This window comes from Haemaphysalis longicornis, unplaced genomic scaffold (assembly GCF_048455015.1).
Source record: "Haemaphysalis longicornis isolate Haplotype H1 unplaced genomic scaffold, Haemaphysalis longicornis Haplotype H1 scaffold_6, whole genome shotgun sequence".
NCBI lineage: Eukaryota > Metazoa > Arthropoda > Arachnida > Ixodida > Ixodidae > Haemaphysalis > Haemaphysalis longicornis.
Genome location: NW_027526407.1, coordinates 140,692,421 through 140,705,701, shown reverse-complemented (window position 1 = coordinate 140,705,701; position 13,281 = coordinate 140,692,421). Strand labels below are relative to the sequence as shown.

Here is a 13,281-nt window from a genome sequence, read left to right as displayed (position 1 = left end):
TATTTATCAACTAACGTTTGCAATATATTCTTAAAAAGGAGCCAGTTGGATTCCACAGTGCGGGCATTAAATGTGGGCAAAAATACTTTATTAAGAAAGATATCCAAATCAGCATTCATGCCATCGTAATTGCCTCTGCTGTAATCGCGAATTTTTTTATTACTGAATCCTGTTACTGGAGTAGGAAATTGGACGGTGAATTGGACGGTGGACGGTAGGAAATTGGACGGTGAACTAAGGAAATACACCGGGCCTATGGTTTCAGGTGCAGTAGTTAAAACTAAATCTAGAACATTGGAGCCTCTGGTTGGCTGGTCTACAATTTGAAAAAAAATTGAAGTCCAGAGTTAAATTTAACACATCTGTTGAGTTGCTGCAGGTAGATGACAACAAGGGCCAATCAATTTGCGGGTAATTAAAGTCTCCAAGTAGGTAAACTTCATGTCCCCGGTATTTCTTCAAAGTGAGGTTAATACTTTTATGCAAGTCGTCAATAAATGAAGGGGAAGCACCGGGGGGACGGTAGGAAACTCCAATTAGAATGTTGCTAGTTGAGGTCATGCAAGAGGCCCAGATTATTTCGATAGGCGACTCAGTTTCGATGATGAAGGATGAAAGTGTTTTATTGACTGCAAGAAGAACGCCACCACCCCTTTTTTGGTGCCGGTCCCGTCGGTATATATTATATCTATCTGGAAGGATCTCACTATTGCTTATTTGGTCATGTAACCACGTCTCAGTTAACGCCAAAATATCGGTGTCGCTGTCCTCAAGAAAAGAAGTGATATAATATACATCCGCAACAGGCTGCGGATGTTAGTGAATGATAATTTCAAAGAAGGGTTAGTAGAACGTGTCCGAGGCGGCTTGGGGATGTGCACACGTGTTCTCTTCTTTAGCTATCTTGTTGATAACTCGACAGTATCAGTGTCGGGATTGTACACGTACGTTTCTTTATCCATGCGCAGTTTGTCAACTGAAACGTTAAATTTCTTTTTTTGTGCTTTCGCAAACTCGACCAGTTTGCGCCTTGCTACTCTTGTAGATGGTGAAAAATCCTCGTCAATAGACACGGTTGACCCTTTAAGTTTAAAGGCGGATGAAAGAACTTTCTGCTTATCTTTGTAGAGGGTGAACTTAGCAATTATTGGCCTCTGTTTGTCGGGGGAATAACGGCCAAGTCTATGCACTGGTTCGAATTGACTGCTGGTGCTAGGTACCTTTAGTTTGTCAGGGCAAAATTTGACAATTTTTTCTTCTGATGCAGCCCAATCTTCGTTCTCGTCATCATCAATCCCGTAGAACAGTAGGTTGGAACGTCTTAGTCTAATTTCAGCGTCATCCCACCTTGTGGTAACTATCTGCAACTGATTTGTTATTGTTTGTAAAGCATTCAGAGGAGTGCCTTCTGCTGAAATGTTTTGAGAGGGAACGCTAGCTTCGAGCGCATCAATCCTTTCACTGAGGCGTTTAACTTCATTATCGGTTGCCGCTTGCTTTTCCTTTAAACCTTTGATTTCGCTCAGTATCGCCTGCTGCCCTGCTTCAATTCGGCGCACAGTTTCTAACACAGAGATGAGGGTGTCTGAAGTACCATCCTTCTTATTGGGCCCGGGATTCGTTTCCACGTCCCCTGACAGCAACAAACGCAAGAAGTCAACTAATTGTGAACCTATTCGCGAAGGCAAGCACAACAACCATTTCACTTGATCACAAACTTCTACTGGGCACGACACCGCTAGCAAACAGTAATCACTACTCCTAGCATAGGCAGCAAAGTTCATATATCTAACCTGGAACAAGAGCAGCGGTGAGCATGCCATCCCGCTTGCGGTGAAGTGCCAGAGGGGGAATGTCGCTTGCAGCTTTTTTATCTTCCGCGCCAGTGCGGTCGGTGCTGTTGCTCGTCCCACGTTGCCAGATGACGGTGCTGATGGTAACCAAAGTTGACGGAACAGGCACATCGGCTGCCCCGTGCTGCGGCGAGGCGATGAAGCCACGTTGCGATGGCCAGGGAGCCCAGCAAGTCAAACCACCGACGAGTGTAATCTGGAACAAGAGCAGCGGTGAGCATGCCATCCCGCTTGCGGTGAAATGCCCGAGGGGGAATGTCGCTTGCAGCTTTTTATCTTCCGCGCCAGTGCGGTCGGTGCTGTTGCTCGTCTCACGTTGCCAGATGACGGTGCTGATGGTAACCAAAGTTGACGGAACAGGCACATCGGCTGCCCCGTGCTGCGGCGAGGCGATGAAGCCACGTTGCGATGGCCAGGGAGCCCAGCAAGTCAAACCACCGACGAGTGTAATCTGGAACAAGAGCAGCGGTGAGCATGCCATCCCGCTTGCGGTGAAATGCCCGAGGGGGAATGTCGCTTGCAGCTTTTTATCTTCCGCGCCAGTGCGGTCGGTACTGTTGCTCGTCCCACGTTGCCATATGACGGTGCTGATGGTAACCAAAGTTGACACAACAGGCACATCGGCTGCCCCGTGCTGCGGCGAGGCAATGAAGCCACGTTGCGATGGCCAGGGAGCCCAGCAAGTCAAACCACCGACGAGTGTAATCTGGAACAAGAGCAGCGGTGAGCATGCCATCCCGCTTGCGGTGAAATGCCCGAGGGGGAATGTCGCTTGCAGCTTTTTATCTTCCGCGCCAGTGCGGTCGGTACTGTTGCTCGTCCCACGTTGCCAGATGACGGTGCTGATGGTAACCAAAGTTGACGGAACAGGCACATCGGCTGCCCCGTGCTGCGGCGAGGCGATGAAGCCACGTTGCGATGGCCAGGGAGCCCAGCAAGTCAAACCACCGACGAGTGTAATCTGGAACAAGAGCAGCGGTGAGCATGCCATCCCGCTTGCGGTGAAATGCCCGAGGGGGAATGTCGCTTGCAGCTTTTTATCTTCCGCGCCAGTGCGGTCGGTACTGTTGCTCGTCCCACGTTGCCAGATGACGGTGCTGATGGTAACCAAAGTTGACACAACAGGCACATCGGCTGCCCCGTGCTGCGGCGAGGCGATGAAGCCACGTTGCGATGGCCAGGGAGCCCAGCAAGTCAAACCACCGACGAGTGTAATCTGGAACAAGAGCAGCGGTGAGCATGCCATCCCGCTTGCGGTGAAATGCCCGAGGGGGAATGTCGCTTGCAGCTTTTTATCTTCCGCGCCAGTGCGGTCGGTACTGTTGCTCGTCCCACGTTGCCAGATGACGGTGCTGATGGTAACCAAAGTTGACACAACAGGCACATCGGCTGCCCCGTGCTGCGGCGAGGCGATGAAGCCACGTTGCGATGGCCAGGGAGCCCAGCAAGTCAAACCACCGACGAGTGTAATCTGGAATAAGAGCAGCGGTGAGCATGCCATCCCGCTTGCGGTGAAGTGCCAGAGGGGGAATGTCGCTAGCAGCTTTTTATCTTCCGCGCCAGTGCGGTCGGTACTGTTGCTCGTCCCACGTTGCCAGATGACGGTGCTGATGGTAACCAAAGTTGACACAACAGGCACATCGGCTGCCCCGTGCTGCGGCGAGGCGATGAAGCCACGTTGCGATGGCCAGGGAGCCCAGCAAGTCAAACCACCGACGAGTGTAATCTGGAACAAGAGCAGCGGTGAGCATGCCATCCCGCTTGCGGTGAAGTGCCAGAGGGGGAATGTCGCTTGCAGCTTTTTATCTTCCGCGCCAGTGCGGTCGGTACTGTTGCTCGTCCCACGTTGCCAGATGACGGTGCTGATGGTAACCAAAGTTGACACAACAGGCACATCGGCTGCCCCGTGCTGCGGCGAGGCGATGAAGCCACGTTGCGATGGCCAGGGAGCCCAGCAAGTCAAACAACCGACGAGTGTAATCTGGAATAAGAGCAGCGGTGAGCATGCCATCCCGCTTGCGGTGAAGTGCCAGAGGGGGAATGTCGCTTGCAGCTTTTTATCTTCCGCGCCAGTGCGGTCGGTGCTGTTGCTCGTCCCACGTTGCCAGATGACGGTGCTGATGGTAACAAAAGTTGACACAACAGGCACATCGGCTGCCCCGTGCTGCGGCGAGGCGATGAAGCCACGTTGCGATGGCCAGGGAGCCCAGCAAGTCAAACCACCGACGAGTGTAATCTGGAACAAGAGCAGCGGTGAGCATGCCATCCCGCTTGCGGTGAAATGCCCGAGGGGGAATGTCGCTTGCAGCTTTTTATCTTCCGCGCCAGTGCGGTCGGTACTGTTGCTCGTCCCACGTTGCCAGATGACGGTGCTGATGGTAACCAAAGTTGACACAACAGGCACATCGGCTGCCCCGTGCTGCGGCGAGGCGATGAAGCCACGTTGCGATGGCCAGGGAGCCCAGCAAGTCAAACAACCGACGAGTGTAATCTGGAATAAGAGCAGCGGTGAGCATGCCATCCCGCTTGCGGTGAAGTGCCAGAGGGGGAATGTCGCTTGCAGCTTTTTATCTTCCGCGCCAGTGCGGTCGGTGCTGTTGCTCGTCCCACGTTGCCAGATGACGGTGCTGATGGTAACCAAAGTTGACGGAACAGGCACATCGGCTGCCCCGTGCTGCGGCGAGGCGATGAAGCCACGTTGCGATGGCCAGGGAGCCCAGCAAGTCAAACCACCGACGAGTGTAATCTGGAACAAGAGCAGCGGTGAGCATGCCATCCCGCTTGCGGTGAAATGCCCGAGGGGGAATGTCGCTTGCAGCTTTTTATCTTCCGCGCCAGTGCGGTCGGTACTGTTGCTCGTCCCACGTTGCCAGATGACGGTGCTGATGGTAACCAAAGTTGACACAACAGGCACATCGGCTGCCCCGTGCTGCGGCGAGGCGATGAAGCCACGTTGCGATGGCCAGGGAGCCCAGCAAGTCAAACCACCGACGAGTGTAATCTGGAATAAGAGCAGCGGTGAGCATGCCATCCCGCTTGCGGTGAGGTGCCAGAGGGGGAATGTCGCTTGCAGCTTTTTATCTTCCGCGCCAGTGCGGTCGGTGCTGTTGCTCGTACCACGTTGCCAGATGACGGTGCTGATGGTAACCAAAGTTGACGGAACAGGCACATCGGCTGCCCCGTGCTGCGGCGAGGCGATGAAGCCACGTTGCGATGGCCAGGGAGCCCAGCAAGTCAAACCACCGACGAGTGTAATCTGGAACAAGAGCAGCGGTGAGCATGCCATCCCGCTTGCGGTGAAATGCCCGAGAGGGAATGTCGCTTGCAGCTTTTTATCTTCCGCGCCAGTGCGGTCGGTACTGTTGCTCGTCCCACGTTGCCAGATGACGGTGCTGATGGTAACCAAAGTTGACACAACAGGCACATCGGCTGCCCCGTGCTGCGGCGAAGCGATGAAGCCACGTTGCGATGGCCAGGGAGCCCAGCAAGTCAAACCACCGACGAGTGTAATCTGGAACAAGAGCAGCGGTGAGCATGCCATCCCGCTTGCGGTGAAATGCCCGAGGGGGAATGTCGCTTGCAGCTTTTTATCTTCCGCGCCAGTGCGGTCGGTACTGTTGCTCGTCCCACGTTGCCAGATGACGGTGCTGATGGTGACCAAAGTTGACGGAACAGGCACATCGGCTGCCCCGTGCTGCGGCGAGGCGATGAAGCCACGTTGCGATGGCCAGGGAGCCCAGCAAGTCAAACCACCGACGAGTGTAATCTGGAACAAGAGCAGCGGTGAGCATGCGATCCCGCTTGCGGTGAAATGCCCGAGGGGGAATGTCGCTTGCAGCTTTTTATCTTCCGCGCCAGTGCGGTCGGTACTGTTGCTCGTCCCACGTTGCCAGATGACGGTGCTGATGGTAACCAAAGTTGACACAACAGGCACATCGGCTGCCCCGTGCTGCGGCGAGGCGATGAAGCCACGTTGCGATGGCCAGGGAGCCCAGCAAGTCAAACCACCGTCGAGTGTAATCTGGAATAAGAGCAGCGGTGAGCATGCCATCCCGCTTGCGGTGAAGTGCCAGAGGGGGAATGTCGCTAGCAGCTTTTTATCTTCCGCGCCAGTGCGGTCGGTACTGTTGCTCGTCCCACGTTGCCAGATGACGGTGCTGATGGTAACCAAAGTTGACACAACAGGCACATCGGCTGCCCCGTGCTGCGGCGAGGCGATGAAGCCACGTTGCGATGGCCAGGGAGCCCAGCAAGTCAAACCACCGACGAGTGTAATCTGGAACAAGATCAGCGGTGAGCATGCCATCCCGCTTGCGGTGAAGTGCCAGAGGGGGAATGTCGCTTGCAGCTTTTTATCTTCCGCGCCAGTGCGGTCGGTACTGTTGCTCGTCCCACGTTGCCAGATGACGGTGCTGATGGTAACCAAAGTTGACACAACAGGCACATCGGCTGCCCCGTGCTGCGGCGAGGCGATGAAGCCACGTTGCGATGGCCAGGGAGCCCAGCAAGTCAAACCACCGACGAGTGTAATCTGGAATAAGAGCAGCGGTGAGCATGCCATCCCGCTTGCGGTGAAGTGCCAGAGGGGGAATGTCGCTTGCAGCTTTTTATCTTCCGCGCCAGTGCGGTCGGTGCTGTTGCTCGACCCACGTTGCCAGATGACGGTGCTGATGGTAACCAAAGTTGACACAACAGGCACATCGGCTGCCCCGTGCTGCGGCGAGGCGATGAAGCCACGTTGCGATGGCCAGGGAGCCCAGCAAGTCAAACCACCGACGAGTGTAATCTGGAATAAGAGCAGCGGTGAGCATGCCATCCCGCTTGCGGTGAAGTGCCAGAGGGGGAATGTCGCTTGCATCTTTTTATCTTCCGCGCCAGTGCGGTCGGTACTGTTGCTCGTCCCACGTTGCCAGATGACGGTGCTGATGGTAACCAAAGTTGACGGAACAGGCACATCGGCTGCCCCGTGCTGCGGCGAGGCGATGAAGTCACGTTGCGATGGCCAGGGAGCCCAGCAAGTCAAACCACCGACGAGTGTAATCTGGAATAAGAGCAGCGGTGAGCATGCCATCCCGCTTGCGGTGAAGTGCCAGAGGGGGAATGTCGCTTGCAGCTTTTTATCTTCCGCGCCAGTGCGGTCGGTACTGTTGCTCGTCCCACGTTGCCAGATGACGGTGCTGATGGTAACCAAAGTTGACGGAACAGGCACATCGGCTGCCCCGTGCTGCGGCGAGGCGATGAAGTCACGTTGCGATGGCCAGGGAGCCCAGCAAGTCAATCCACCGACGAGTGTAATCTGGAATAAGAGCAGCGGTGAGCATGCCATCCCGCTTGCGGTGAAGTGCCAGAGGGGGAATGTCGCTTGCAGCTTTTTATCTTCCGCGCCAGTGCGGTCGGTACTGTTGCTCGTCCCACGTTGCCAGTTGACGGTGCTGATGGTAACCAAAGTTGACGGAACAGGCACATCGGCTGCCCCGTGCTGCGGCGAGGCGATGAAGCCACGTTGCGATGGCCAGGGAGCCCAGCAAGTCAAACCACCGACGAGTGTAATCTGGAATAAGAGCAGCGGTGAGCATGCCATCCCGCTTGCGGTGAAGTGCCAGAGGGGGAATGTCGCTTGCAGCTTTTTATCTTCCGCGCCAGTGCGGTCGGTACTGTTGCTCGTCCCACGTTGCCAGATGACGGTGCTGATGGTAACCAAAGTTGACGGAACAGGCACATCGGCTGCCCCGTGCTGCGGCGAGGCGATGAAGTCACGTTGCGATGGCCAGGGAGCCCAGCAAGTCAATCCACCGACGAGTGTAATCTGGAATAAGAGCAGCGGTGAGCATGCCATCCCGCTTGCGGTGAAGTGCCAGAGGGGGAATGTCGCTTGCAGCTTTTTATCTTCCGCGCCAGTGCGGTCGGTACTGTTGCTCGTCCCACGTTGCCAGTTGACGGTGCTGATGGTAACCAAAGTTGACGGAACAGGCACATCGGCTGCCCCGTGCTGCGGCGAGGCGATGAAGCCACGTTGCGATGGCCAGGGAGCCCAGCAAGTCAAACCACCGACGAGTGTAATCTGGAAAAAGAGCAGCGGCGAGCATGCCATCCTGCTTGCGGTGAAGTGCCCAAGTGCTCGCTAATTCCTCGCTAACAGGCGCCAAGTGCTCGCTAATTCCAGGAACAAACGGTATCAGAGCACGACAATTGGGACGCATGTTGCCGGACAGCGCAGTACGTTCTAGCTGACGTTGCACGGAGCGCACAAATGACTCAGGGCACCACTTACAGAGATGTCCCGATGCACGTGCTGTATGTGAGCGGTGACATCTTCTGGTTTCTTGCAAACCCTCTTCGCACGGCTGAGACGCGAGGTGATTACAGACCGTTTGTGGGAAGCAGGGCTCACAGAATTAAAATGCAGTTAGCGACCAGTACGGGTGCTCTTTCTGTACACGCTGAACGTCAAGGATTTTTCTTCGCGCTTTACCAGGACGCTCAGAAAAGGAAGCTCGCCGTGCTGCTCCTCCTTTACGGTAAACCTGATAGCGTCATCCATGCTGTTCAGGTGCGCTGTGAATCGAGTCAGTGCCTCCTCTTTAAACACGCTGAAGCAATCGCCTACGTAACGTAGAAAGGTTTCGGGCGCAGGACGGAACGAATTCGGTGCACGTTGCTCTAGCGCCTCCATCGTAAGATTTGCTGCTGTGACTGACACGGCTGCGCCCATCGCTGTCCCGTGTACCTGCTTGTAGAATGTGTGCTCGAAGGTGAAGCACGTGTTCTCGAGGCAGAAACTCAGGAGCCGCCGCAAATCCGGGACTTCAATAGGAGTGCGCTCTGGCAGAGTTGTGACTCTTTCGAGGGCTGCGACGCATGCATCAACTCCCAAGTCCGTTGGTATACTTGCGAACAGGGACTGGACGTCAAAAGACACGAGAATGTCACCCACTTCCATGGCGATGTCCCATACCTTGTCTATGAAGTTTCTATAGTGAAGGATTTGCATTGCGCTTTTCCCTACAAGTGGTCGCAGCACGCGATGCAGGTAGCCGGACAGATTGTGGAGGGGGCAGCGAGTGTAATCTACGATGAAGCGTATTGGCACTTCTTGCTTATAGATCTTGGGTAATCCGTAAATTGCCGGCGCAGAACCGTTATGACACAGCAGGCGGTAGTACAGAGACTTGTGGTGTGGCGGTATGCAACGGAATACGTCAGAGAGAAGTGTTTGGAAGTCCCGTTGCAGCTTCGGTGTGGTGTCCTTCTCGAGGCTTTGTTCATGCTGCTGTAAGAATGTAGAACCATCATTTTGCACTGGTACTCGGCACTGTCAAGGAGTTGAGTAGCGTTCCCTTGCCAGCAGGGAGCACCATCATATCCGAGTTGCTTCGGAGGCGTTTGATCGCTGCATGCTCTGCCTAGGAGAGCGGTGAAGGCGACGATCTTTGGCGAAACTGCCATAGAACGCCAATCGCACGAGTGCGTGCCTCATCACGTTTAGAGGGTCCCACCTGCATCACCGTGTTTTCTACGGCACACGCCATCCGTTTTGCGTCCTTCGCAGGAGCCGCGTTGAAGTTCAGCCCGAGGCTTAGAACGGGTAGGTAAGCAGGATCCAGGTCGTGCGATGATTAGTTGTGCACAGAAGAAGTAGCCAAGTTTCGAAGCCAAAACAGACGACTGGGCGAGTTGGTACATTGTCTTGCTTGGTAACAGCGCAAGTAAAACAGGACACAAAAGGAAGAAGGAACGGACACAGCGCTGTGTCCGTTCCTTCTTCCTTTTGTGTCCTGTTTTATGTGCGTTGTTACCAAGCAAGCCAAGTTTCGACCTAGGGCCGGATTTCCATGGTTAAGCCTCTCGAGCTTGCACTCTTGGCTCTCTTGGGCACGGCGGCAATGCAGTTTGGTCTTGAAGTTGGTGTGCTACTGAATGCTCGTAAACTCCTCCGGGAACTGGTGCTCTAGTCGACGACGGGCAAAGAAGGCCTCGTTCTCGAGCGCTCGTACCTGTTGTCTGCAGTCCAAAATCCTGGCTTGTAGCAGCTGACGCTCCGCCTTGAAAACGACGGTGTTCCCGAAGCTGGTAAGCACAGGTCTGTTGAGACGCAGGGACCACAGAATAAAACCCCACCCTAGGCACGTCACGTTGAAGTTCAGGTGCCCTTTGAAGGAGGCCACTCAACCGGTTAGGAAGATGTACAGGCGAATCTGCGTGATGGCGGGTTGGCCGTACGCGCGGCGTAAGTTGATGAAATCTAGGGTTGGAAGGAAACCCTTATGGTCAGGAAAACACATGACAATAAAACTGGCACCGAACAAGAATGTTTAAAATCCAAAAAAGACGTTTCGGCTTCCATAAGGGTGCCCAGCTCACAAAGAAAAGTGGAGGCGAAAGTGATCGGTTATGTTTGCTTCAAGATGTGACGTAGGCAACGTGCGTACACGTGGGGAAGTTTCCGTTATTGCCAAAATGATGGGTCTACTTTCGCTCTAGCAGTCCAAAATGATGTCTCTGCTTTCAGACAGCAGCACGTACTAACGTCTCGAGAAGGACCCCACACCGAAGCTGCAATGGGACTTCCAAAAGCTCCTCTCTGACGTATTTCCTTGCGTACCGGAAATTTTCAACAAAGGCTCAAGCAGCACATGTACGAAGCAAGAAAGAAGAACGTGTCTTCTAACGCTCTCGCTGACCATGCAGAAGCAACGCACCATGAGATAGATTGGGCCAATGCAAAAATAATCGTAAAAGAGAAGAATTGCACCTCTCGGATTTATCTTGAATCCCGGACAATCCAGACGACGGAGCACATACTTAATGGCAATGACAGAAACTTCCCCCACGACTACGCACGTTGCCGACGTCACATCTTGAAGCAAACACAAACGGATCCCTTTCGCCCCCACTTTTTGTTGTGAACAAGGCACCCGCACGGGAGCCGAAACGTCTTTTTTGGGTGTTAAACTTTCTTGGTCGGTGCCAGTTTTTATTGTCAGTGGAACATTTCAGTAAAATAGGCTAATGAACTTGACTGGTGTAAATGGCCAGGTTGTCATGATGCATGATACGAGCTGAGATGTAAAAACTTTACATCAGTCAGAAACTAAAAACACGCTTAGTGTAAAACATGGTCTCGTCTCCTAAAAAGTATGATGGGTGAAATGGAATGTGTTCTCTGTAGAGTTGTCGGAAGTGTTTGCGTCGTGTTGTGTCAAGTGCCTAGCATTGAATGAATACGTGTATTACGGATAGGGCCTCTCCACAGCCACTGCATATTGGTCTTCGAGATCCAGTGAGCAGGTGCGAGTGTGTTGCATGTGTGTGGCCTATCCGCAACCTTGCTAAGACGGTATCATCATCATCGTCATCGGCTTGGAAAGACGGCACAACACCGAGCTGCAGAATCTATGCTCTTCCTACCAGGCCATTGACGCTGTTACCTGAACCGTCCAGTTGACACTATTCGGCAAGTCTCGTGGATCAATTTCGAACCACAATTGCCGTATTTGACCGTTTTTACACTGCAAACCGACCTCATGAAGGCAGCAGTCATGCCCGACGCCCGCTAAGCCTAACAACAGAGTTCCAATCTGCTGCCGCGGCATAGGCGCGAGCGCCGCTACCGCCGCTGCCGCCACGTGCCGCCGATGCATCTCCATCCGAAGCACGTGCTCTCCTCGCTGAATAACCCTCTCATGCAATCGAAGGAGACATCGACGCGACGGACTAGACCACCATAACGAGGAAAGCCAAGCCAAAGATTCCCGCAGCCCCAATCGCAACACTGAAGACCGTCGTCATCAGATTTCCAAACACGCTCAAAATCGCCCAGGTGAGACACTACGAAATCCTTCAAGCAGTTGCTTCAGCTGCAAACTTGGCACCACACGAGCAGCAGGCTTTGACCCTCCAAGTTCGGTACCGCCAGAATGTTATCCTCCTCAAGACCTCCAATGAATTCACTGCCCGAAAGTTAGCAGCTATCACTACGTTGTCTATTCAAGCGTGCATTCACATCGTGAATGCCTATGTCACGGCCCCCGTCGTTTCGTGCCGTGGCGTCATCCACGGGATTGAGAAAGAATTTCCGACGACCAAGCTTTAGAAAGCCTTGAATCGTGGCATGCGACCATCCTGTCGCCCGCATGATGGCAGAGACTGAGTCGGTGTTAATAACCTTCGAGGGCACCTATGTACCCCACCTTTCTCTTCCGCTGCGTCTTGTATAGATGCAAACCTTGTATAGCTGCCGCGAATATGGACATCGGATGCTGAACTGCCCTCACCCTTCGACATATCAACGCTGCCCCACCTGCTCAAACAAGCTCAACGCACAGAATGAACCGCATCGTTGCTCCGCGCATTGCTTTCACTGCGGAGGAAACCATCCCAACTTTGACAACACCTGCCCGGTACAAAAACAGCAAGACCAAAAGAGCCAGAAATCCGCATGCGAGCGCAGGAAAAGTCTCCGGATCAAGCTGGAAACATCACAACCAGAAGAACACAGAAAATCATCTTAGTCCTGGCAGTTCGCTCTAAAGCAAACATCGACTGCTTGGCAGATGTCATCTGGTCGCACCAAGCAGATGCATGTGCAGCTCCAGCAAGCTCCCAACCGTGATGACTTCCCTCTACTACCCCCGCCCAACAGGAGGCTGCAAGACCTCCTCGACCCAATCCCTGGCATCTGGAAGTTCAGGAGACGTCAGCTCCCCCACGTCCACTTCTCAAGGCGGCTACGCTTCTACCAGCGGGTGAGCCGAGCCCGTCCCTTCCCCCTCCCCCATTCATACCTATCTCTTACACATCTCCAAATCCCACACCACTCATCACATCTGACAATTATTTGCAGCACATAAAAGACCGGAATGACCCGATACTTTGGTATCTCGCCGAAGAAATTTCTGCCATTCGCCAAGCATTCGAGCTCATGCACACTCCCCTTAGTAATATTGTACAGAATGACGAACGCATGAAATTCCTCGCCAATTCAACCAAACGTCCCCGTCCACCTACATCCACCGAAGAAGCTGCTACATCCCCTTCCATCCCTCCCAAGAAGCGGGCTAACGTAGCTTAACGATGGCAGACAACAATAACACCCACATTGTACATTGGAACTGCAGAAACCTGAACACCAATCGAACCCTCTTAATCCAATGACTTTTGACTTTGCCTTCGCAACCTCACGTAATTCTCATACAGGAATCGCGTGCTCTTAAAGGTATTCCTGGCTACCGTGTCCTACATGCGGCTTACGACAACGATAGTGCCCCATTAGTCAGCACATACATTCGCTGGGATCATCGATTTGAGGTCATCGATGTCCCCTCCCGTCTTGAGCGGCATCTCAATGCGTTTACTATGTACCCAGAACACTCTCGCCCGTTGTCTATCCTAAATTTTTATAATCCCCCCAAAGAGTGCACCCTTTTCA

At 53.7% G+C, this 13,281-nt stretch overlaps 1 protein-coding gene across 1 annotated transcript in view; it reads left to right on the top strand.

Annotated features, from left to right (window-relative positions):
• Nucleotides 1-12,602, top strand: part of LOC144143271 (uncharacterized) — a 199,043-nt gene extending 186,441 nt beyond the window's left edge. Inside the window, exon 5 of the mRNA XM_077675047.1 lies at nt 12,496-12,602. Within this exon, the coding sequence (XP_077531173.1) occupies nt 12,496-12,602 (107 nt within the window). The remainder of the gene's footprint in view (nt 1-12,495) is intronic.
• The last annotated feature ends 679 nt before the right edge of the window (nt 12,603-13,281 follow it).